We start from the raw sequence: 27,117 nt of genomic DNA, 5'->3' as shown, positions 1-27,117 counted from the left end.
TCTCGCTCGGTATTCTCTGAAGCGTTTGGGGCCCGCTGGGCTGCCGTCGGACTGCGGAAAGGCGCCTGCGCACTGAGTCTGGCGATAGACAGCGATGGCGGCGCTTGGCTGCGGCTGGGTGCAAGCGGTGGCCCGCCGGGCGGGACCGGGCCTACTGAACCTAAGCGGAGTGAGGGCTGGTGAGTGAGGGAGCAGCCGGGAAGGGGGGTTTCGGGTGGCGCGTGGTGACTTCGGCTGAAGCCCTGGCGCTCACCTTCAACCGAGCCCAGGGCGTCCTTCCGCTCCCTTCATCCTCTCCGAGGTCACTGGGCGACAGATGGGCGCCAGGTATCTGTCCTCGAGTCTTGACTGTGGCTGGTTTTTTTTCCCCTTTCCGTCTCCGTGCGTTGCTGAGCTCCGATCAGTCCTATCGTTGTATCCGTCCTGTTGATAGACCCGATTTCACTAGGAAAAATGGGTCTGGTGATCACTGTATTGTGTGGTTAATATTAAACTCCAACCTAGGGTCTTGCACTTCGGGAGGGCGGACTGCAAGTGTGGAAGGAGTTTTTATTAGGATTCCAAGAACCGAACGGGGGAACTTTGGTCAGCAGTGAAAAGGGAGTTTTGATCAGGTAATAAAGCTCTGTGTAAGGTAGGTTAACAAAGCGAAAACGGTGAAAATAAAAGTTAACAAAAATATATATTTCTTGGTAAATGTAATCGTTGCTCAATCGAATTCTGAAGAAAATTTAGCTCTCCAAAGCTAGTAAAGAAATTTATTAAATTAATCCAATAAAAAGGTATTACCTGCTATGTGTGTTGTGGTTGCGAACCATAAAAGGCATTCCAATGATGATATGGGGAGGGGAGGGAGGTTTGATGGGTGGTATAATTTTATGCTCACAATGTGCTAGGAAAACCTAGGTTTTTCAGTCCTTTTTTGTCAGTTCTAAAGTATACAATCATTTTAACTTCCCCTCTTCCGCCTTTTATGATTAATTTATGGCAGCCACCAAAGGTAGTTTTATCGTGAGGCAGCCAATTCAGGTGGCTAAAAAATGCCTCCCAAAACATTCCTGCTGCTGCTGCCCTGCTCACCCTGCATGCAGATCCAAGACAATGGCACACAGTTTCATGACATGCCCACAGGGTTCTCGGCCCCCACTGACGGATGAAAAGACCCATTGTGACACAGCTGTTATGATGTGCTCACAGAGCACCCACCCTAGTGAGCAGAAAAAAAGCCCATGATGGTGTGGCTATTGTGACATGCTTGTGAGGTCTTCCTCCCCCATCCCTGTGGACAGGAAGAAGAGCTATGCTGAGGAGGATTAGGGAGGCATGGCAAGGAACTGGAGAGGGGTGAGTGAGAATTCACGTCCCCTTCCTTCCCTCTAACTGAGAAGGGGAGATGAGCTGAGTGAGAGGGGGAATGGAAGATGTGGTTGATGGGAGGGAAAGAAGGGAAGAGGGTAAGAGAGGAGTGAAGAATAGAGGGGAAAAGTGTGTTAAGTAGAGAGGGAGTGAGAACATATTGGGGATGGGAGTGGAGTGAGAATATGTATAGGACCAGCAGAATTAGGCAGCTGCCTAGAGTGCCAAAGTTTGAGGGGCAGTATAGTAGGTGCAGATCTGCGACCAGTGTGACTCCTTGTTCTTCCCATCCACTTGAGCCTGCACAGTCTTGGGTTAGAAAGAGCAGGAGCAGTGTTGGCAAGGAGAAGGAGCAGCATCCGCACAAGCCCTGAGAGGAGAGCTGTGTGAACTGAAAGTGGAGGGTGCTGCAGCTTGTGTGTTCTGGAGGGGGAGAAGAGAGAGAGAGAGACTGTATGTGCGCGCGCGCAGCTGCCCTCCCCCCCCCCACCACTAATCCATGACAATCTCAGGATAACTGGGAATAAGTTCCCAGGTATGAAGAGCAGGGGAGTTGCTTTTTATCTTTATTAGTTTTAATTATTGAGCAGTGTTTGGTGTGTCTGCTCTTTAGAAATATTGTATTGATTTTTGGGAACTTTTAAAATATTTTTGAGTTTAATGATTGATGTTTTATATTTCTTGATTGTATTCTTGGATGTTTTATGAGCAATAGTGATGTTTCTGTTTTTCTGTTGTTGCACTGCGTACACCCTGCGATACTAAAAGGACTGAAGAGTGTGCTGACCATACCACCTCATAACTCTGTTCAACTTGTCCTTGAAAATGAGGACAGGTCTGAGGGACTAGAGGAGAGCAGATATGGTCCCTCTACATAAAATTGGGAACAGAGAGAAGGCAGGCAACTACATAGATTGATGTCTGGGCAAGTGTCTTTAGATTTTTGCCCATGCTATGTACATATAATGTACGTTACTATGTACTAATGCTTTTAGCTTGGTTATGGTCTGTGCTTCTTTCCCCTTTCATCCGTTCATAAATAAACTGCTGATAGTGAGTGAGACCTGCTTAAAGACTTTGAAATAATTTTTTTTTACATATATTTTTAAATAACCTTGTCTGTAGTCATTGGCTTTCTCTCTCTCTTTTATGTATTGAAAGTGAAGGTGGGCATACATAGAAGGGAAAAATATTTGTTTGCTTTATAAACAAGTATGTTATAGTCAGCAGCACCTGTTTTCCAGATTTAGTATAGTAGAATATACAAGCTAGATATTTGGTCCTGTAAATTAAAATAGTCATTGTCATAGAATCAGGCAAATAAGGCAGAAAGCAAGCGAATGTATTGAGAGAGTGGTTGCTGTGTACAAGCTCTGAGTAGCATCTTGACATGGCTCGCCTGTGCTTGCTCTGATCAGTTGTCATTTCGTTGACTTTGGTAGTTGCTATTAGTTCTTGAACTCATGGTGGGTGTTAGGATCACTTTCTGGGTCACATTTTACCATGCCATTTGACTTCATAGTAGTAAACACTCTTGGATAAAAATCTCTTTAGTCTTACACAGATGCAGCTGTGCTGGATCTTTCTTGCACCTCAACTTTATTTCTGCTTCTATAAGCATATGGCCCTTCATCTTGCAAAACCAACAAACTGTGTACCCCCTTGAAAGCGAAAGTTCAATCAGTTGGAAAACAGTTGACTCAAAAAAGTACACAAGTTACAAAAATTCTGATTTTGAGTTTTTATTTGCTAGCATCGGGTATTTCCAAGGACATGTTGCCTGGCTCATATCCGAAGACTCCAGAAGAAAGGGCAGCCGCAGCCAAAAAGTACAACATGAGGGTGGAGGACTATGAACCATATCCAAATGACGGGATGGGGTAAGGCCTTGGAGTGGTACTTGCTGACTTTCTGCTTGTCATGTGGTCACTGTTTTCTTCAGTGAGTGGGCTTGGGATATAGATGTAGGTGGACAGGCAATATAGCATAGCATTGAACGCATACAGAGCCGTGAAGCCAGGTCAATTCCCCACTCTTCCTGTGGCCTTCAGAAGGCACTGACCCTCTTTGTGCTAACGTCTTAGATCAGTGTTTCCCAATCAGTGTGCCTTCAGACCTGATGAGTTGTGCCACCAAAAAGTCACCACTGCCTGATGCTCAGATCGAAGCCAGCACCTGATCCCTGCTCTCAGCTCCTCACAGCAACAAGAGACACTAGTGGTGGCTCTTAAACATGTAGGGGCTCCTTTCTGAGAACATGTGTAATCATACATTATCCCCAGAATGTGATAGTTAATGGGCAACATGCAGGGCATGAATGCTGGCCCTTGCTTTGTGCAGCACAATGCACACAACACCTCATCTCCCTCCAAAGCTTTCCCCTTTGAATCCTTCCAGCCTCTGTCTTATCCCAGGCTGAGTAAGATGGGAAGAGAATGTTCAATGAGCACTGGCTGTGACTCGCTCTGTTGGGAGCAGCGACATGTGGCCAGCAAAGTAACTACCGGAGCTGGCTACGAAACCACACTGACTTCTCTCTTCTCCTGCACTATATATAAAGGGAATTAGTCCACTGTAACAAGTTCATGAGTCTCTGTCCCCTTTTTCCCTTTCAGGGTCATTCATCAAAATGTGTTATGGCGTTAACGCATGTGATAATAACACTACAGCATGGCGCAAATGCAGACTTTGGGAAGGAGCAGGATTAGATAGCATAATGCATGCTATCACATGGTTTTAATGCCAGAAATAACTACACCTTTTTTCCTGCGTTAAGCTGTGCGATATTTATTTATTTATTTAAGGGGTTTTATATACTGTCATTCGGAGCGTCAAAGTAACGCCATCATAACTGTTTACAGATAAGGTTATGGGGAAATTGGGATGGCAAGGGGATCAAGAAATAACATGGAATAAGGCTTGGTAGAAAAACACAATCAGACTTAAGATCAATATATGAGTTCTTTCTTTTTTAGAAGCATAAATGTGATGAGCTTCATTTGAATATGATGTTGAATTGGAGTGCGGTGAAATATGAATATGTGAATATGAATATGTGAAATGTGAATATGCCCGAAACAGCTGTAACGCAATTTGCAATACATTTTTGGAATTGCATTTCGGCCATTTCTAGGCTTAGGGAGAGAGACTGAGACTCTGGGGACTGAGACTGAGCCTTATAGCGTGCAACTATTTATATGCCTTTCCTGAACATACCCAGATCAGTCCAGACCAATGGGTTATACATCCCTTCCAGTAGATGACGGCAGAGAGCAAAACGTTGAGGCTGTGCCCTAAAAATGAGAGTGCCACCTGCAGCCCTTCAGTATTTCTCTGCCGCCAGCAGATGGTAGAGGTGCATACCTGCAGTCCTGACTGATTTAACTTTCAGAGGTTGATTTCTGCTCTTAAAGGTCGCTAGGTCTTGATTTCTCAGACCATCCCTAGGGTTGACCCGGGAGAAAGGGGGGTTGGATACCCCTGGCAGTGCTAGCCCACTGCTTCCGGGGCCACTGAAAGCCAGGGGACTGGCTTCCTCTGCGGCCTTAAGGTCCCCTACTTGCGACATCTTCCAGGGAAGTATCCCTTTTAAGGGTTTTTTTTAATTTTGGTTTTTATTTTTTTCCAGTTTGTTTAAAAAAAAAAAAAAAAAAAGGGGTTTTTTCTTGACTTCTGAGTGCAGCAGTTCTGCTGCTTTAATCGGTCTGCTTGGCAGGGTCGGACCGGTCAGACCGTTTAAGTGTGGTCCTGTGTGGGGAGTGGGAGACCTGTGGTTCACAGTGGGGTTTACTGGCCTTTTCCCCAGCGGGGAAAGAGTGGTGCTCCAACGTGCGGTGCCTGAGGCAGTATTTTTGGTGCGTGCCATTTTTCTTTCTCTTCCCTGCTTGGTCTCCTGTACAGTGATGAAGGTGTCGTGGTAGCGCGCCTCTTGCGCGCTTCGCCTCGTTGACAGGCCCGTCAATCGGGAGGGATCCCCATGTGTAAAAAAAAAAAAAAAAAAAAAGAGGCAGAACCATAAGTTGCCAGCTATGGAGATTTGTAAGGTCTGCAGTGCAGTGTCAGTTCCTCTTGACTCCCTCTCCCTCTGTATGGGTTGTGCATGGGCGGGGGAGGGGTCGTCTGCGAAAGACAAGAGAGACGGGATCTTCCTGTCCAGTAGAGGCTGGGGTGGATTCCAACGATAGGTCCCCTGGGTTCTCTCTCATGGACAGGGATGTCCTAAAGGGAGCCAGGCTGGTAAGCAGGTCGTTCACTGCCCGCGCCTCCTTTCTCCCGCGGCGCGGGAGTCGAGGCGCAAACAAGAGGAGGGCACTGATTCTTCGAATAGTGAGCCTGAGGGGGACCCCTTACCTGCTAAGGGGTTTTCCCCAGAACTTTACCTTCTTATGCATTAAGCCTTCCTAGCTAGGGGCAACCTAAGGTTAAGCACATCACCTCCTGAAAAAGATTCTGGGGGAACCCTCTCAGGAGTCGGCCAAGCGAAAATGAGACCAGATCGTATGGCAGCAGGGAACTGTGATGATCCGGTGGATTTGGATGACCTACAAAGTGACAGTTCTTCCTCTCCAGGGGCAGATCTGGAAGGGGATCTGGATGGGGATCAGTTCCCAGATCCATGTAAGGAGATCAGGCCTTTTTGGAGGGGCCGGGCTCAGAGGGTGATGACCCTCGAGTTGTCCTTCTCTTCAAGAAAGAAGAGCTGCGTCTGCTTATCCTCCAGGTTCTGGGGGAACTGGGGGTCAAAATGTCTCAAGAGGAGTCTGACATTGAGGGAGTAAACCCGGTCCTGGATGGGTTTCGGGGGCCTCCCAGTGTCTTTCATATCCCAAAGAAGTTTCAGAAGTTCATTAACCGTGAGTGGGATTCCCCAGAGTCAGGTCTCAAGGTGGGAGGGGCAATGACGAAGTTGTATCCGATGTCAGAGGAACATCTCGATCGCCTCAAGACTCCTAAGCTGGGCGTGGCGGTTTCCGCGGTCACCAAGAAAACTACAATTCCAGTTATGGGGGTGGCTGCTCTTAAGGATGTTCAGGATCGCAAACTGGAACTACAACTCAAATGCATGTTTGAGGTTTCTTCCCTGGGTCTTCGAGCAGCCGTCTGTGCAAGCATAATGCAGCGTGCCTGTTTATGGTGGGTTCAGAAGCCTCAGGACCCGTTGTCCTCGGGATACATCTCCAGCTCAAGCAACTTGTCTATAGGTGAGGATCGCCTACTTGGTGGATGCTTTGTACGACCTAGTCCGCACTGCTGCTCGAGGTATGGTCTCGGCAATTACGGCGCAGTGCCTCCTATGGCTGCGTAATTGGTCAGCAGACATCTCGTCCAAGACTCAGTTGTGTAATCTTCCCTTTAAGGGGAAACTGCTCTTCGGGGAAGACCTTGATCAGCATATAACTCTCTCTGGTCCAAGTGTCAGCCCTAGGCTGTCTCAGGATAAAGTGCAGGGGGAGAATTTGGCCTCTCACCCTGATGTCCTTCATTTTTTGAAAGGGGTAAAGCATTTGCAGCCCCCGATATAGAAGATGTGTCCGGAATGGAGTCTCAATATGGTCTTACGAGCTCTCTGTGAGGAACCCTATGAGCCCTTGAATCGCACTTCTCTGAAATCTTTGACATTTCAAACCTTTTTTCTGGTGGTAATTTGCTCGGCAAGGAGAATTTCGGAGCTTCAGGCTCTCTCGTGTGGGGATCCGTTTTTGCAAATTGATAATGACAAAGTGTCCATGTGAATGGTCCTGTCTTTCTTGCCGAAGGTGGTTTCCTCTGTTCATGTGAATCAGGCAGTGGAGTTGCCAGGGTTTCCAGAGTGGTCTTGGGATCTGGCGATGGGGAGGGATCTCCATCTTTTGGACGTGAGACAAGTTTTTTTTACGATACCTCAAGGTCACCAACTCTTTTTGGTGATCATCTCATCTCTTTGTGGCATTTGGTGGAGCCAAGAAAGAGGAAAAAGTGTTTAAGGCTTCTTTGGCCTGTTGGTTGAAAGAAGCTATTGCCGCAGCTTAGATTAGCAAGGGTCGACCAGTACCATTGGGCCTGAAGGCGCATTCTACCAGAGCTCAGGCGACTTCTTGGGGGGGGAATGTCAATTGCTTTCTCCCCAGGAAATTTGTAAGGCCACAGTGTGGTCCTCTCTTCATACTTTCACTAAGCGTTATTTCTTGGATGTGTAGACGCATGAGTCTCCTACTTTCAACGAAGGTGTGCCGAGAGAGGGTCTTTCAGGTTCCCGCTCAGTGTAGGGAGCTTTGGTACATCCCGTTAGACTGGACAAATCTGGCTATGTTCTGGAAAGGAAAATTGGTTTGTACTTGCTAATTTTCATTCCTGTAATACCAAGATCAGTCCAGAGGCCCTCCCTGATATCAATACCGAAAGACTGATTTTTCTGGTGTTGTGCTACTGCGTTCAGAAGGGTTGCAGTTTAAGTAAACAAGTTTGTTTACGCCAATATTTTTCATGAGTGTTAAACTTTCTGTGGACCTTCAGCAGTCTGATCACGTTTGGGGGTATCCGAACCGGGGTTTTGTTCACCCTGTAAGTTAAATGGTTTTTGGTTCTAAGCTTGGGTACAGATTAATATTGAAGGGCTGCAGGTGGCACTCTAGTTTATAGGGCACAGCCTCAAAGCTTTGCTCTCTGCTGCCATCTGCTGGTAGGGATGTATAACCCGTTGGTCTGGACTGATCTGTGGTATTACAGGAATGAGCAGGTAAGAACCAATTTTCCTATAGGAAGGGCATCAGATAGCTCAAGATGATGTGTTGTGGTGGCTTAGGGTTTAGGGGCCAGTTTTCATGTTGAGTGAGATGTACAAATAGCACAGTAGACCTCAGTGAAAATTTGACGTTATTTGGAGTGAGGAAAGTCTCACAAAGATGAAATTTTGTACTATGTTCTCTCGGCCTAGCTCGATTGTACCCTGTTATAGAGTCCATCAAGCTAGGGTGGGAGAACATAGTAGAAATGTCATCTTTGTGAGACTTTCCTCACTCCAAATGATGTCAAATCTTCACCAAGGTATACTGTGCTGTTCATACGTCTTACTCTGCATGGAAAACTGGCCCCTAAACCCTATATAGAGATATAAATACTTGCCTACTAAGAGGACCTTATAGATAGGGGCGCTTTCTCTCTCTCTCTCTCTCTCAGCGTGAGATGCGAAATAGGAATTATTGCAGAGCGCGAAAAGTTTACCGCACCACGCAATACTATAGATGTGCGGTGGTATGTTACCGTGCGGTAATTCTAAAATTTCCATAAACACTCTCCTTTTTCTTAGCGCGGGTGTTATCCATGCGTAATCGCATTTTGATGAATCTAGTGGTTTGTTTTAACATTTGGAAGAGAAACTGGGGCTTTCAATGATTCCCTAGTTGTTCTTCCAGACATATATAAGTGCTCTCCATTTCTGTACTGCCGGCTTGGTGGAGGTTGATGTGCCACAGAACATTTTTGTTAATGTAGGTGTGCCTTGGGCTTGAAAGGTTTGGGAAACACTATAATCCTTAGATTGTAGGCCATGGGAATCATGGAGATTGTAACCATATGAACTCTCTCTGTGTTACCCTGATGTAATCAATATGCTTTATTCTCCGAACCAAAGCTGAAATTTAATTTGGCAGCAACGTGAAGTGTAACTAACTCAACAATATAGTAACCGAAGAATGAATGAAAATCAAATAAAAGTCCAAATGATCATATAGAGAGTTGGAGATAGAGCTATTTCCTTGGCAGTGGGTGGGTTATGATTGTAAAGTCCCTTATTTAGAAGAACCAGAAGGTTGAGTGATGGATGAGTAATGGAGAAAGGAGCGAAATTTCAGTCTTCAGAGTTTGTCAGTTTTCTGCTCATGTTTTCACAAATGCTGGCTGCATAGCAAGTCTGCCAGTTTTAGCCTGTATGGTGCTTGGCTGCTGTCTTTGTGAAGTCCATAAGTGCCAGCTATTGATAGGTATAATTTTAATATCGGGATGTGTTAAATCGGGTAAGACAGAGAGCATGTCTGTCTCCTTGCTTTGTGTATTTAGATTCTTTAGATGCTCTCCTCTTTGCATGCCCTTAAAATCGACATGCACTGAGATTGTAAGCCCTTCTGAGTAGGAACCCTTCGCTGCCTGTGTCCTTTGCCTGGTTATTTGTTTTGTGTAATTTCTTTACATGTGGAGAGCACTGTGTGCATTCTTTTATACATAATAATTGTGCACTGGTCCCTCTTTATAGCAAAAGGTATTTGAAAAAAGAGAAGCAAAAGCCACCACCTTCTTTTGAAAGACAGCTATCCAACCAAGGGAAAAGGATAAATCACAAAATAAAATTGGTTAATGGAATCTGCCAAACAATTGTCTCGAGGCAACAACCATTGTACATAAAGTGCTCCAGTAATCGCTGCTCTAGAATAGATAATATGGAAAAATAATTGTCTCTAGAAGATTCTCTGTAAATTATACTAATTGAGATTTGTTGATCATTTCTTTCCCTTTGTCAGGATGGGGGGGTCCCACTTTTCAACATTCAGGGAGCCAATAAGAGGGTAATTTCCAGAGCCATTCCCATGGGTAAAGCAGTGTTTTATCTTTTAAAAATTGCCCTCCTGTGTACAGGTAGTGCCCAGTGTATGCGTAACTTCACACTCAGCATGAAGAAGTGTGCCTTGAAGAGGATGTTGGGGGCTGGATTTCCACATACGTGTTTCTTTATTTTCCATACAACTCAGCAGGTGCAAATATGAGCAGGCCTACATCAACCGGCCTACATCAACCGGCAGGGGAGAACCAGAAGCCAACAGGTGTCCCTAGAAATAGACCTCCTGATGGCGTGGGCAGAAGCAAACCTCCAGGAGATCTCCGCTGTCCACATCGCCGGGAAAGACAACATCACGGCAGACTTCCTCAGCAGGGAAAGTCTAGACCCAGGAGAATGGAGGCTGTCGCCTGCAGCCTTCAGAATGATAGTGAATTGGTGGGGGACACCGGACATGGACCTTCTAGCAAACAGATCCAACGCCCAAGTATCCAGATACTTCAGCCGCAGGCGGGAACCACAGTCCCAAGGGATCGATGCCCTGGTACAGACCTGGCCACTGGGGACCCTACTATACGCCTTCCTACTGTGGCCCCTATTGGGCGCAATCATTCACAAGATACAACTACACAGGGGGCTAGTCCTTCTGGTGGCTCCAGATTGGCCAAGAAGACCCTGGTACGCAGACATGAGAAGACTGCTGGCAGGGAACCCCCTACCCTGCCCCCACACAGGGACTTGCTACAACAAGGTCCGATCCTCCACGAGGACCCAGCTCAATTCTCTCTTACGGTCTGGCCATTGAGAGGGGCCCGCCTGAGAGAGAGCGGATACTCGGGGGCAGTAATCGACACTCTCCTCCGAGCATGCAAGTTCTCTACATCGTTAACTTACATAAGTATCTGGAGAGTATTTGAAGCCTGGTGCGAAAACCACAACATCAAGCCACGCTCATTTAAAGTTCCCGTGATCCTGGAATTCTTACAGAATGGACAACAAAAGGGTCTGTCCCTCAACTCAATCAAGGTACAGGTGGCCGCATTGTCATGCTACGGCTCCAAGAGCGAGGGCGACAGCATAGCTTCTCACCCGGATGTGTCACGCATCCTGAAAGGAGTCAAACATATTCGCCCACCACTAAAGTGGCCGGTACCTCTGTGGAATCTCAATCTCGTTTTGGATTTCCTAGCGGGAACCGCCTTCAGACCCCTCCGAGGTCTGTCCCTCCGCCTGTTAACCTTAAAGACGGTGTTTTTGCTGGTAGTGTATTCAGCCCGCCGCATCTCGGAACTACAAGCACTGTCCTGCCGTGAGCCGTTCCTCAGGCTCACCCCGGGGTCCATCCAACTACGCACGGTTCCCTCCTTCCTCCCCAAAGTGGTCTCACACTTCCACCTTAACCAGACCATCTCGCTACCAACGAAGGATGGCTTGAAGAATTCGGAAGAAGCCCGTAGTCTACACCACCTCAACATCAGCAGACTCCTATCCAGATACCTGGAAATGTCGGAACCCGTACGAAAAACAGACCACCTTTTCGTCCTTCACAGCGGAAAGAGACAAGGGGAAGCGGCCTCGTGGGCAGCTATCACCCGCTGGATTAAGGAAATCATCAAGGCGACCAACGTAGAAACTGGCAAGCCACTACCTCTACAAGTCAAGGCTCATTCTACCAGAGCCCAGGCAGTATCCTGGGCAGAAACTAGAATGCTGTCACCTGCCGAGATCTCCAGGGCGGCTACAGGGTCCTCCATCCATTCCTTCTCCAGATTCTACCGTCTGGATGTTCAGGCTCGGGAGGACACGGCATTTGCAAGGGCAATACTAAGTGGGTCACGGGCAGCCTCCCACCCTGTTCGTGAGTAGCTTTTATACATCCCATTGGTCCTGAGTCCATCTGCTACACGCTAGGAAATGGAGAAATTACTTACCTGATAATTTTGTTTTCCTTAGTGTAGACAGATGGACTCAGCATCCCACCCTTGGTTGCCGTTACGCATGGTTTTTCAATTGATTCAAGGGTAAGCCATGTTTTCATTTACCTAGGGCATCCACCCTGCCGGGTGTCGACGCTTTCCGGTTGAGTACACTGGCGGTCTCCAGCTATAGTCAATCAATCAGTTCAAGTTAATCAAGTTTTAACATTTAACCAAGTTATGAAGTTATTCAAGTTAACCAAATTATTAAGTTAATCAATCAGTCAGTCACACATATATCCACAATGCTTTTCGAGGAGAATACTGAAGCGCTGCACTTCCTGCAGGGGTATATGTACTAGGGGCTGACGTCAGATTGAAATCTGATCCGTCTCCAACTGCTAGCAGGAGTACACTATACCCATTGGTCCTGAGTCCATCTGTCTACACTAAGGAAAATGAAATTATCAGGTAAGTAATTTCTCCAATTCATTGTATGCTGATGAACTTCAATATCAATCTTCATATATAGTTAAGTGAATGCTCCGCCATAAATCACTAGCAATAAAGCTACCCTTCTATTCAATAGCAATTTTCACTTGCCCTTTTGGTAAGTATTTATCTCTGCATAACTAGCGATAGTCCAACCCCGATATGATCATGTTTCGGACCAATAGGAATCCCTTATTGAGTCTTCACAGCGTTCCATCAGCTCGGTACCCACCCGGCTATCTTCTTGTTCTTTATTTGTCTCCCGCGGCCTGACTTCAGACTCACAATTTGAAAACATGCCAGTAAACCATTCCAGTTATATGTGTGTGATTACTAAGGGTTTCTGGAATACATTAAAGGGTACATTTTAAAAGACAGCGCTCGCACGTATTTTTGTTTGCGCATCAGGCACGAACAAAAGTACGCTGGATTTTATAAGATATGCGCGTATCTTATAAAATCCGGGGTCGGCGCACCCAAGGGGGTGCACGTTTGTGCAACTTGCGCGCGCCGAGCCCTGCGCGCGCTGCCCGTTCCCTCCAAGGCCGCTCCGAAATCGGAGCGGCCTCTGAGGGAACTTTCCTTCCACCCCCCCACCCCCCCCCCCACCTTTATCTTAAAGGTTACTACTGCCTCCGGGCAGTAGTAACTTACGCGTGCCAGTGCGGCAGGCCCCGACACAGGCCGCGCCCCCAACTGCCCCTTTTTGCAAGCCCCGGGACATATGCGCACCGCCGAGCCTATGCAAAATAGGCTCGGCGGCACGCAGGGGGGTTTTAAAAGGGTTATGCGCGTAACCCTTTTAAAATCCGGCCCTAAGTGTATTTGGGGCAGCTCTTTGTGATAATTAATATTAAAGCAGAAACATCTTTATCTTTTTGAAAGCTTTTGAAGGCTCATTTATTTGTGTCAGCTTTTGCTGACTAGGTTTGAGTCTGGCTGCTTGGGTAGCTGAATTAAAAATGGGCTGAAAAGGGAGGGGGATTTAGGGGATGATAAAATGTTATTAAGAAAACTTAATTTTCACCATATATTGTTAACAGTCCATTATGTGTCATATGGTAATCTGGAACTGTTTCCCCGAGGCTTAGGCCTCTTTTCCCATTCATATTATTATTAAACTTACTCTTTTTAATATTATGTTATATCTACCACATTATATGGTAGTGTATTCCCTTATATTGCTAAAGTTTTCTCATATCTGCCTTAGTTCCCCGCACGTTCCTTGTTCCAATGTTACTTTCCCCACACTGTTTTATTTCCCCGAACATTCTTTGTTCCTATGTTTCATTGTATACGCCTCCCGGCGACTGTTTTCAGTTCCATGTAAACCGGTGCGATATGCATCCTGTACAGGAGCATCGGTATAGAAAAGTTTAAAATAAATAAAATAAATCTTTGATGTGAAATAAACAAATTGAACATAAAAACATGCTGAAGCAGATTTTTTGGCAGAGTTGAGTCAACCCTGTGAGTCTGCTGACGATTTTCTTAGTGCTGAAACATTTTGTTTTTCTGTTTTATTGCCTTTTTATTTTATCTATTTTTTTTGTGTTTTAATTATGATTTTATTTGTCAGTCACCTAGATGTTACGATAGATCTGGTTATATATTTCCAAATAAATCCTCCCAGATGTTGATTTTATGTACTTATTCTAGTTCTAGAGTTGAGTGAGTTGTACCAGATCAGTTTTTGTTTTTTGTCAGACCCTTATTCGCTGCTGCCTCAGGGCTAATAACTGCACCCACATTTCCTAACCATAACTCTTAAATATTTAGGCCAAGGTAGCAATTTCAAATCAACGAAGAACTGTTCCAAAGTCAGAAAACTGTATGTTAAGAATGGGTTTAAACAGACTTCATGAAGTATTTTCTTTCTAATAGGTATGGCGATTATCCCAAACTCCCGGAAAAATCACAGCATGAGAGAGATCCCTGGTATTCATGGGACCACCCTGACCTGAGGAGAAACTGGGGAGAGCCGGTAAGGATAGCATCATGCATTCTCTCTTATCCATGTGTGCTGTGAAGAAGTCCAGTCCTGCCCTCCTGTTTCCCACTGAAATTTTCCCAAATTGTTTCATTGTCATTCTCCATAAGCACTCTGTTTCCTTAAAGCAGCAGCACTCGCTGAGTCTAAAATATCAGCTGGCTTGTTTCTTAACTTTCATTGGTTCCTCTTTGTTTGATTCATAGCATACCTTTTCTTTTGTCCTATTAGACTGTAAATCCGATTTAAGGATCAAGCATACAATCCTGCAAGTCAGTTTGCTTAGCTTTTGAAACAGCATATATATATATATATATATATATATATATATATATATATATATATTTTTTTTTTTTTTTTTTTTTTTTTTTTTTGCATGAAGTTTTACTTTTCATGCAACTTCTGAAGGGGTAAAATCTTCACAGAAAAGCTGTGTAAACCCTGAGGATTCCAGCCTCTCGATCGCAATGGTCAGAATCTTAAGCTTCAGCCACTGGGCAGAGAGATTTCTCCAGTCAGGAGGTAGGATAAGCACGTGGCTGTTACAGTGAATGCCCATAATTTCAAAATAGATTAGAAAGATTCCTGTCGTGCGACTTTGGATAGTAATAATGGTAATATTGTGTCACCCTCCCTTTGCCTTTTGGAAACTCTCATGCAGTTCAGGAGCCAGGATTGTGCTGCTTGACCCATGTGCCTCTTTAGATGGCAGCTAGTAGGTTTCTGCAGTATTAAAAGCTGTGTTGGGATTCAGTGGGGATAAAAGGTGCTTGGTAAATCCACATCACAAGTGCATAACAAAGTCTCCCCTCTGTTCCTATCCATTCTACTTCTCTTAGATGCACTGGGACTTTGACATGTATTTGCGGACCCGTGTGGACACATCTCCCACCATCATTTCCTGGAATTCTATGACCAAACAGCTTTTTGGTTTCATTGCTTTCATGCTTTTCATGTTCTGGGTTGGAGAAAAGATGCCTTGTTACCGGCCTGTGGTGAGTACCAGTGCAGGAGGGTGCTCAGGGGGACCGGTTGTGCACCGAACAGAGAGGGCTCTTCAGGGTGGGTTACCACTAAAAAGAGATCCAAAAGTAGTCTTATTTTCTGTTATGACTCTGTTGTTTTACCCAAAAACTTAAATGGAAACCAGCATCTTGAATCTTGGGAGCATTTTTCAAGAGACTTCTGCAGGGAAAATAGTGTTTTATGTGCAGGAGTGGCCTTTTATTTCTTAAATTTTACAGAATTGCCATATCGATACCCAAATAAATTTATGCATTTGTTATGTTTGCACATAAGTTTACCTGGGAGTGGAGTTGGAGCAGGGTTTGGAATTTGGAGTGGAGGAGTAGCCTAGTGGTTAGAGCAGCGGGCAATGAACCAGGGAAACCAGGGTTCATTGCCCGCTTGGGGACAGGGAAATACCTACAGTACCTGAATGTAATCCATTTTGAAGTGCTGAAAGGCAGATTATAAATCTAAAAAAAATAAATTTACACTTATACTTTGTAAAAATGCTGTATGCACATGTATTTTGAGGAAAAGCGTGTGCATCATTTTAACAGGTGTGACTTGTGTGGGATAGATGTGGTGGGAAAATCTTCAAAGCTTTGAAAATTGGTGTTCCTTATAAATCGTTTCCAGTGTTGTGCATTCCTTTTGTTCACTGTGAACTCTTACTCTATGCTGTGCTTATCTTCTGTTAAATGATAGCTCAGTCATAATAAGCTCTGTCTGAATTTTTCAAAAACTGAGATAACCATGCTTTTGCAGCATTTGAGTTCTTATAGCATCCCCCTTTCTTGTGCGCATTGAGAATGTCGAGATTCCAGTTGTTCTGTATGTTAAAAGTTTAGGCATTCTGATTGATTCAGACCTGACCTTCTACTACTTACCATTTCTGTCGCGCTGTTTGATTTACCCTGCTCATTAGACTTGGGGAATTTCATATACTAAGACAGTGGTTAAAACGAGTTAATGAGGCTGAAAGCAAACAGTTGGGCCTAAGATTTAGAAGCAGCCTCAAAAAGCTCCGTCAGGACTGCTCCCTCAGTGGCAGGACAGCCTACTGACAGTGGAAGGACCAGTCAGCTGCCAGCGAGGGAGCAGTTCTACTGGAGGAGATAGGGCCTTCTCCGGCTGGGGTTCCCAGGTTGAGGGGGGATTGGGGGGGGGGGGGGGGGGGGGGGGACTTTTTTTTTTTTTTTTTAAGGCTGGTAGATGGGTAGGAGGGGTTTCTGCTCTGGCCCAGCTACATTTTTTGAAGGTGTGATGAAGGGGATTCTGCCACTTGTTAGCTTCAGAAGGAGGGGGAAGAGGATTTGGCCTGCTAAAGGAGGACTCGCCGGCCTGGCTTGATTGGGTCATTTATCCTGCTAAGTTATCTGGAGGGAGTTTAGCTTGCTTGGGGAGGTTTTGCCAGCCTCGCCTGACTGGGTTTGGTTGCCTCTTCTTCCCACGGGAACTAACTCTTGCCTCTGAGAAGGAGTTAAATTTCCTGTGGTAAAAGGATGCGCGCTAGGCAACCTTTCCACTAGCGTGCCGCCTTGCATTGCTGGTTAACAGCTGTAAGCTTATGACTCTGCACCTAGCATGGAGGTGTGCCAATCTTGAAGTGGCTTTTTAATCTCTCTTTACCATGGGTTTTTTTGGTGCTCAAACCCCTATTACGTATTGAGGTTAGATTAGTGCTGAAAAATACACACTACAACGGGAGTAAAAAGCCATGCTATGGTTAACGCTGTTTATTATATTGGCCCTTTGGTGCCTAAAATTCAGGACAGCAAAAAATAAAGGAAAATAAGCCAAAAAATAACTAACATGGACAAAAAAGAGCAAAATAAGAAAGAAAAACATAACAAGCAAAATACCAACTTGAACAAAACAAAATACCGTATTTTCCGGCGTATAAGACGACCCCCCCCCTTTTTTATACATATTTTTAAGAAAAAAAAATAATTTTACACTCAAACAGGAGCAACCCTATCTATGAAAAGGCAACACTACAAATACCGTATATCAGGCCCTAAAAACCAATATACCTCTTATTAGGAAAACAGGACTAGCAAGCAGCTATAGATCCCCACACATAAATAATTGTAAAACTATACTAATAAGCAGAATAAATGTTTCAAAACAGCTATGAACAGAATAACATCCAACAATTAAAAACTCATAAAAACTATTAAACATTCTCCAAACACCAATAAAATATTTCAAAAAAGCAGACACATCACATAATATTAAATAATTAAAATGGCAGTCAATCAAGAAAAATAAACTTTAAAAGCCACCTTTCCTTACCCCCTCCAGCAGCTCTCCTATTCCTCTTCCTCTTCCTTAGGGCCCATGTCTCTCACACACACACACCATACCAGTCATGCCCCCATGACCAGTTTCTGTCTCTCACACACCAATCATTTCCCAAACAGTCTTTGACACACCCACCAGACACCTTCCTGAACAGTTTCTCTCATGCCATACACACACACAGGCTTCCCACTCCCGTGTTCTGCTTACCGTACATATACGGGCTTCTCACTCTCATAATCACTTTCTCTGTCTCACACACACACACCAGTCTCTCTCTCATTTCCATGCTCACTCTCCACGTGCACAGGCTTCTCATTCCCTGAATCACATTCTTTCTCTCACATTCACACACACCAGTCTCTTTCTCTCACACACACCGTCACCTTATCAACCAGTCTCTCTCTCATGCACGCGCACACACACACACACACACAGCCAGCCCTCCCGCTCCCATGCTCTCTCTCACATAATCAGGCTTCTTACTCCCATGCTTTCTCACATACCCAGATTTCTCACTTCCATGCTTTTTCTCTCTCTCACACTCACATACACATCAGTCATCTCTCTGAGCAGTCACTTTCATTGTCTCTCACACACACGAGCTCGCTGACCAGTTTCTCTCAATCACACACATGCTCTCAATCAAATGCATTCTCTCACTTACACACAGGCAGGCTGGTTGCTTCTCTCTCTCTCTCTCTCTCTCTCACTTCCACTCCCCCCCCCCCCCCCCCAGCACAAATAGTAGCTGTAGCAGCTTCCTCCTCCAGCCCCCGCAGGCCAAGAAAGAAGAAACCCATCGGCCGCGGGAGGCTCATGCTGCTGTCTCCTTTCCCGATTACCAGCTCCTTCGACTGCTCGGGGCCGTTCCTGCTGTCGCCGCTGCAATTTTTTCTCGCGGCACGGCTCTTTCTTCCCGCGCATCACTTCCTGTTCCGGTTCAAAGGGGGGGGGGCGGGAAGAAGAAAAGGCCAGCCGTGGATGCCACAGCGTTTTTTGTTTTTTTTTTGCACCGCTGCCGTTCCCGCTGGGCTTGAACGTGCTGATAGCCCAGCGGCAACGGCAGTGCGGTGCGCGGGAAGGAGAAAGCCGTGCCGAATGAAAAAATTGCAGCGGCGATAGCAGGAACGGCCCCGAGCAGTCGAAGGAGCTGGTAATCGGGAAAGGAGACAGCAGCATGAGCCTCCCGCGGCGGATGGGTTTCTTCTTTCTTGGCCTGCGGGGGCTGGAGGAGGAAGCTGCTGCAGCTACTATTTGTGCTCGGGGGGGGGGGGGGGTGAAAGAGAGAGAGAGAGAAGCAGCCAGCCTGTGTGTAAGTGAGAGAATGCATTTGATAGAGAGCATGTGTGTGATTGAGAGAAACTGGTAAGAGAGCAGGTGTGCCCTATAAGATGATACCCGGCGTATAAGACGACCCCCGACTTTTGAGAAGATTTTCTTGGGTTAAAAAGTCGTCTTATACGCCGGAAAATACGGGAAGGAAAAAAATTTCCCTGACTCTTAAACATTTTTAACTGGTTCCTAAGTTCTCTAAGGCAGTGGTCCCCAACCCTGTCCTGGGGGCCCACCAGCCAGTCGGGTTTTCAAAATATCCACAATGAATATGCATGAGAGAAAATTTGCATGCACTGCCTCATAACATGCAAATTTTCTCTCATGCATATTCATTGTGGATATCCTGAAAACCCGACTGGCTGGTGGGCCCCCAGGACAGGGTTGGGGACCACTGCTCTAAGGGGTAGATTTTAAAAGGTACGCGCACACACATGGATGCCGCGATTTTACAACTTGCATTCACCGGCGAGTGCATGTTATAAAATATGTGGGCCGCACGCAGATATGCGCCAGATTTTATAATCCACGGGCGGCATGTGCAAAGGGGGGGGGGGAGATTTAGGCACATTTTGCGCAGCGATGCATCCCGGCCTTACCCAGTTCCCTCCCAGTCCATTCCAGTTAAAGAGCGGACTGGGAGGGAACTTCCCATATAAGCCATTAAACCAAAGGAGAGTCAACTGTAATTTATGAATCCAACATTGCAGAATGCTTATAAAAGATAATATATACCTAATCAACAGCCACACTAGAGGGGCTTCACAATCCCACTCGGAGCACTCCAGGAACCTTTTTTAACCAGGCTTACTTTCTCCCAAGCTCTCGGCTACACTCCAAAATGCTCCCTCTGACCATCCCCATCATCTACAAGCACCTAAGAAAGATAGAAAGAAATAAAGAGAAACCTCCACCGCTTCACAACATCCAGCAGAAGAGACTAATCCCCATTACTCTGACACCATTCACACAATTTCTAGGCCTCTCTCTCTTCACCTTGACCCTCTTCAACGCCCAATCCCTCTCTAAAAAAGCCCACATCCTCAATGACTATCTCTCAGAGGCCACCCCGGATATCTGTGCCATCACAGAAACCTGGCTAAAACCCACGGACTCGGTTCTATTAAATCAACTTCCTACACAAATATACGACATATTCTCAATCCCCAGACCTAAAAAAAGAGGAGGGGGACTTCTTCTGGCAGCGAAGAAAGGCCTTCAGATCACCCTTCAACATTCTATTCAAATTGCTAACCTTGAATGTGCGTATTTCAAATCAAAACAACTCCAATTATGCCTAATCTACGCTCCTCCCGGAAACCTCGAATCCGACCCTTCACCCCTCATAGAATACATTGCCAAACACATCAACCATGACTCCCCTGGATTAATAATGGGAGACTTCAACCTACATGTTGATGCTGCCATTCGTTCCTCTAACTGTGAGACACTCCTATCCTCACTTCAACACATTGGCTTCAAACAGATCATAAACAACCCAACTCACAAGGCTGGCCAAACGCTGGCCACACATTTTCATGAACGAAGGCATATCTTTCTCATCTTCCCCAACCTGCACACAGGTTCCCTGGTCGGACCACCAAATCATCACTACGGTCCTCAAAATAGTAGACACTCTCCCCCCGTCCTTCCCCAAAACCACGGTTCACTTTAGGAAACCCTGCTCTTCAGACACTCTAATTAAACAGCTTACCAAGGAACTCCCACAGCTCGATCTCTCAGATGCTAACACAGCTATCACCTCATGGAACTCCATCACCAATAAAGTCGCAGACCACACCTGCCCTCTAACCACCAAGGTGCTTCACAAAGCCCAAGACAACAGAAAACCTTGGTTCACACCCGAACTGAAGGCCATCAAGCTAAACCTCAGAAACAAAGAATATATCTGGCGCAGAAATCCTTCACCCACAACTCTCGCAAGCTACAAATCCACCCTCAACAACTACAGGAACGCCATCTTCAAAACAAAGAGACTTCTTCGCCAAAAAAATTCATCATTTCAGCTTCGACTCCAAAGCTCTTTTTTCATACATCTCCGCTCTTACTAAACCCTCTCCACCGTCCATTCCGGATGATCAGGCTCTCACCAAGGCTACAGAACTGGCCACCTTCTTCGAGAACAAAATTATTAATCTCACCAGTCCGTTTGCCACACCCAACCCCCACCATCCCCCCCTTCGATGGCCTCATCACCTCAACAGGGTGCAGGGTTAGATTCCTTCGAGTCTACCTCATCGCTCGAAGTCGAAAATATACTAAAGAAACTCAAACCTTCATCCCATCCACTAGACACCATCCCATCGAACCTCCTCATCTCTATCCCATAGACCATCGCGAAACCTATTTGCTAACATTATCAACTGTTCATTAACCGAAGAACGAGTATCGGACTCGCTTAAGCAGGCCATCTTGAAACCTCTCCTAAAAAAACCCAATTTATCAACCTCAGATCCGGCTAACTTCCGCCCCATAGCCAACCTACCCGTCATTGCCAAGATTATGGAGAAAATAGTTAATAAACAACTCACAGAATACCTGGAAGAACACAAGATCCTGGCACCTTCACAATACGGATTTCGTAAATCCTTAAACACCGAATCACTTCTGATCTCTCTCACGGACTCCATCATCTTGAACATGGACAAAAGACTTCCTCACCTTCTCATTCTCCTGGACCTTTCTGCAGCCTTCGACACGGTCAACCATGCAATCCTCCTAGACCGTCTCGCAGACATAAGTATCTCTGGCACCGCTCTCGCCTGGTTCCGTTCATTCCTAAGCAACAGATCGTTCAAGGTAAAAATCAATAACAAAGAATCACACCCAATCAGCTCAAACCTGGGAGTCCCTCAAGGTTCTTCCCTCTCACCTACCCTCTTCAACATATATCTTCTCCCGCTATGCCTCCTCCTGTCCAAACTGAAAATCAAGCATTACATATACACAGATGATGTTCAAATTATCATCCTGATCAAGGAATCACTACAAAACTCCCTAAAATTCTGGGACAGATGCTTCCAAGAAATCAGCGCACTCCTCTCGAAACTAAATCTAGTCATCAACAAAGACAAGACTGAATTCCTCCTCATCTCCCATGAAGACAACCTCTCTTCTAGAAAGACAACCACTCCCCCAGGGAATCAACCACAGAAAGACAACCACTCGAGCACCAACTCCACTTCTTCAATTCCAGATAACCTCAAAAACACTTCTTTTGTTAGAGATCTAGGTGTAATCTTAGACAATCAACTTAACCTCAAAAGATTTGTAAACAACACAGCTAAGGAGGGCTTTTTCAAATTACAAGTTCTCAAAAAGCTAAAACCCCTCCTTCACTTCTATGATTTCCACCTGGTCCTTCAATCAATCATACTCACTAAAGTTGACTACTGTAACTCATTGTTGCCCGGGCTCCCTGCAGCCACAACCAAGCCACTTCAGTTGTTACAGAACTCAGCCGCCAGGATCCTGACGAACTCAAAAAAAAGGGACCACATCACGCCCATCCTCTACAACCTCCATTGGCTCCCTATTAAACATAGAGTCCTCTACAAAGTCCTAACCATCATGCACAGAAATTTAAACAACCTAGCTCCACTGGATCTCACCTTCCAGTTCCACACCAACAACTCCTCCAGACCGATAAGAAGAGCATACCAAGGCTCCCTGCTCGTACCACAATCTAGAACTTCTCTAAGGAATAGGGCCCTTTCCATAGCAGGACCTACTCAATGGAACTCTCTCCCACCGGATCTCAGACAAGACCCCTGTCCAATCTCTTTCAAGAAAAAACTCAAAAAATGGTTATTCAGCCTAGCATTCCCAGAGCCCTCTTGTTAACCAACTACTTTCTCTTCTCAGCCTACACAGTCTCTTCCAATTTCCCCTCTTAAGTACATCCTGTTGTTAATTTTGCTCTCAGACCCACTCTCCTTTTCATTTTCTCACCCTGCTTCCCTCGACAAGGACCATTGATCCCTGCTGGTCCGGCCTTTTTCACGACTCCTTCTTTTCAAGCTCGTTGCTCTTCTTTCATTCCGTTTCTCCCCCCTGGCAACCTACCCAAACTGTTTTAGACTTTCCAACGCATAATTTCTTTCCTTAGTGCTTCTTCACTCTAATCTTTGCTCTCCTTATTATTTAACGCATTTTCCTTGTTACTCTAAGTTGGTTTTTTGAGATGTTAATCAAAGTTGTTTAGATGTTTCTTGTTCTATGTAATTGCTCAAGGGCAAGCATTTTTTGTTTCATTGTAAACCGGTTTGATTTTATTAAAAGCAAGAAGATCGGTATATAAAAGTCAAAAATAATTAAATATACAACAAATAATGAAAAAAACATATGCAACAGGAAAACAACTAAAGGATGCCAAACACAACCGGTAAACATTTTGCATGCAAAACATATCAAATCGCTAATTTCAAAAGGAATTTATATACTCAGAAAACTTGCAAATTACATATGCATTTGAGGTGCAGAAATCAAGATAGTCATACACAATAGGGAGTGAGACACTGATGTGCACTAAGCAAGAGAAGAGACCTCAGGATAGTCATGTCTAATGATCTCAAGACAGTGAAGCTGTATGATAAAGCTGTGGCCAGAGCCAGGGGGATGCTGGAGTGAATAGAGAAAAGCATAACCAGCAGAAATATAGGAGGCAATGATGTATCTCTGCATGTCATTGGTAAGACTTCACCTGAAGTATTGAGTCCCTTTGTGGAGTTGAGAAAAACTACCAAAATGGTGCACCAAAAGCCCTTTGAGATAAGACTTAAGTGTTTTATTTTTCTATTAGTTTATTTTTCTTTATATAACATTTATCAATCACCATTCCTAAGGTCACAGCTATTTACAATCTAACATTCATAATTCAAATAAAAGACACTTGAAGACATTAAAATAAAACATTCCATATAAAACCTAATAAAATAGTTGTAACAAAACTTAAAAATATATGATAATGAAAATAAATTATAATAAAATCAAAATCAACAATAAAATGTAGCAGGATCTTTCAAACCTTGATTAAAATTCTCTGCCTATGTAGTTTGTCATTGTCTCCTTACATAGTATTTTTCTTAACAACTAACTCATCAAAAGCCAGTTTGTACAGCCAAGTTCTTAGGTTCTTTTTAAAAATCTTAATGTCTGCAATAGTGCAAAGGTCATCTGGCAACTTATTCCAATAGATTGGGCTGGCTACAGATATTGTGCAAGTTCTTACCTTGCCTAATCATGCCTGTGGCATGTGACCCTCTTGATGGGTGGGGCTAGCAACAGCCTGTTCCCATCCTAGGACTTGCAGTAAAGTCTCACACACAGGCCGATACAGAAAAATGCGCGGGAGAGCCAGCGAGCGCCCGCTCTCCTGGCACGCGCACAGGCCACTCTCCTGGGCTCGCGATTCAGGAGGGTGGCTTATGCAAATTAGGGCCCGTGATAAAAAGAGGCACTAGGGACACTAGCGTATGCCTAGCGCCTCCTTTTTGACAGGAACGGCGGCTGTCGGTGGGTTTGACAGCCGACGCTCAATTTTGCCAGCGTCGGTTCTCAAACCCGCTGACAGCCACGGGTTCGGAAAACGGACGCCGGCATAATTGAGCGTCCGTCTTCCGGGCCGTGGACTAATTTAAAATTTATTTTTTTTAATTTTTGATTTTTTTAAATGTTTGGGGCCTCTGACTTAATATCACTATGATATTAAGTTGGAGGGAGTACAGAAAAGCAGTTTTTTTTCTGCTTTTCTGTACACTTCCCCGGCGCTGGCAGAAATTAACGCCAGCCTTTGGGCAGGCGTTAATTTTTGAAAAAATGTGCGGCTTCGCTTCACATTTTGCTTTCTGGATCGCGCAGGAATAACTAATAGGGCCATCAAAATGCATTTGCATGTTGTGGGCGCTATTAGTTTCGGGGGGGGGGGGGGGTTGGCCGTGCGTTTTTGACATGCTGTTACCCCTTACTGTATAAGGGGTAAAGCTAGCGAGTCAAACGCGCGGCCAGACCCGGAGCGCACTGTACTGTATCGGCCTGACAGTGGGGTGGGGGGGGAATAAAGGCAGAGTGTCTATGTGTAGATTAAAATCACCAATGATAATTGTTGATACCAGATCCAAGTTTGTCAGACAGAAATTCAATTAGAGGTGACAGTAGTCTAGGAGTGCAATAAACTAAACAAACATTTATCTTTTCTGACTAATAAAAGGACCTTAAAAGGAAAAACAATCAGGACTATCAATTTTTTGGAAATGTTGTCATTCTTTTATATATAATCAACTCTCCCCATCTCTTCCCAACTCTCCGCAAAGATATACAAGAGTAATCTGCTGTCATAATCTGATTACTACAGAATCCGAGTCTCTTAACCATGTTTCTGTGAAACACATACAGGAAGGCCTCTAAGAATATCATTGATTATAGGCGCTTTTTCAGTCTGTGATTGGGCATTAATTAAAAACACAGATATCATTAGACAAATAGGGATAGGAAAGCTCTGTAAGTTTTATAGTTTCCAAATACCTCTTTTGTAAATGAGAGCAAACCTTGAAGAAACCTGACCATATCTTCCTTTACCATAGATGATTTTAATACTTTCTAAGGCCATGCTACTGAGGGTTTTGGATTAAAAAAGAAGTAATGTTGAACTGTGTGCACAAAGGGCCATGCCCCTTTGTTGCGATCCTTCAGTGTGCCGCACCTCCAGCATCGCTCTCCTCTCCTTATCCTGGTGCCCAGGTGATGATGTGCAATGTGGGTAGGTCCTCTAGTCCCACCAGGAGGAAGGGGGGGGAGGAGGGTGTTCCAGGGACGACAGTAGCGAGGTCACTCACAAGGCACACAAAAAGGCTCCCAAAATGGCAAAAGGAAGCTGCATTGAGGTGGAGTTTCAGGCAGGAAAACAGCGACTGAGTGGCTCCAGCGTCGTTCTCCTCCCCTTATCCTAGCGCTACATAAATATACACTAGAGGCCTAGAGGAAAGGATAGATGGGGGGCTATGACAGAGATAGTCAGATATTTCAAAGGCACGAGTCAGGCATAGGAAGCAAACTTTTTTTTCAGAGGAAAGAATGCTCAAGAACAAGGAGGTCACACTATGAAGCTTCAGGAAGGGTAGAGTCTGGAGCAACATCAAAAAAATATTTTGTCATGGAAAGGCTGGTGGATGCATAGAACAATTCCTTAATGAAAGTGGTGGAAACACAAACACTATCAGAATTCAAGAGAGCATGCGATAAGCACAGAAAATCTTTAGTTGTGAAGAAGTGAGGGGAAAGCCAGCAGTCAAGCTGGGTCTGTTTTATTGCAGCGGGAATGAAATTAGCAAACCAGATGGACCTTAGAATATGATGGCAGCTTAGGACCCTAAGTTTAATATACAAAGTATATTGAATAAATAATATAGTACAGCTTTAGCCTCTGGTTATCCAGAGCTGCAGTCTGACTACTTTTGTGTTCCGTGGTATGACATCACCTTGTTTGATATTAGATAAAGTCAAGAAAATCAATGGTTTGTTTTATAACAGCAGTAGAATATTCCAGACCCCGCTTTGCTTGGGCAACTCATGATACTCATGGCTTAGCGTTGGACTTTGTGCTGTGTCAGATGCCCAGAGTATGCTTTAATAGTCATATAAAGGACTTTCTGCCAGCTGCTGATTATTCCATGAGAGAGATCACACAGACATCGCACTGCAAGCAGGAGACATTGCTTCCCTGTAGCCTTGCCAATAAAAATGGCTTTTTTTTTTCTTTTTTTCACTCTTCCTCCCTCAGACTGCAAAGCAGTACCCCTACAATAACCTGTATGAAGAGAGAGGTGGCGATCCCAGCAAAGCACCCAAAGAAGTAAAGCACTATGAGATCTGAACAGGCTCCCCTAGGGACGATGCTGCGCTCTTCTCAATCATCTGCACAGCCTACTCTACAGCTCCTGTTTATTAAAACGATTTAATTCTATTTATGAACACTGTACTTTGTGTTGTGGTTTTCTTTCTTGGGGTAGGTAACAAAGTAGTTAGTAAAACTAATGTGTGTGCTGATATGTATATCTGAATTGGCTAGGAGAAGTCCTAAGGAACTTTCTTTTTAGCACATTTCAAAACCTTGAAATGCACTATTATTTCCAGTGTGTCCGTCTGTCACAAGAGCTGTTCAGATCATGGTACTG

At 44.9% G+C, this 27,117-nt stretch overlaps 1 protein-coding gene across 2 annotated transcripts; it reads left to right on the top strand.

The window, feature by feature from the left end:
• Positions 1 to 21: 21 nt before the first annotated feature.
• NDUFB8 (NADH:ubiquinone oxidoreductase subunit B8) lies at positions 22 to 26,921 on the top strand. 2 transcript variants are annotated; one of them, XM_029609078.1, is made up of 5 exons: positions 22 to 179; positions 3,110 to 3,236; positions 14,176 to 14,275; positions 15,121 to 15,276; positions 26,724 to 26,921. In XM_029609078.1, the coding sequence occupies exons 1-5, from the start codon at positions 95 to 97 to the stop codon at positions 26,814 to 26,816; spliced, it is 561 nt and encodes a 186-aa protein (XP_029464938.1). In that variant the 5' UTR covers positions 22 to 94; the 3' UTR covers positions 26,817 to 26,921. The 2 variants fall into 2 exon arrangements, with proteins under 2 accessions (XP_029464938.1, XP_029464939.1); XM_029609079.1 differs by lacking the exon at positions 22 to 179 and adding an exon at positions 1,268 to 1,344.
• Positions 26,922 to 27,117: the final 196 nt, after the last annotated feature.

Source organism: Rhinatrema bivittatum, chromosome 7 (assembly GCF_901001135.1).
Source record: "Rhinatrema bivittatum chromosome 7, aRhiBiv1.1, whole genome shotgun sequence".
Classification (NCBI taxonomy): Eukaryota; Metazoa; Chordata; class Amphibia; order Gymnophiona; family Rhinatrematidae; genus Rhinatrema; species Rhinatrema bivittatum.
This window is presented reverse-complemented; position numbering and strand designations above follow the sequence as displayed.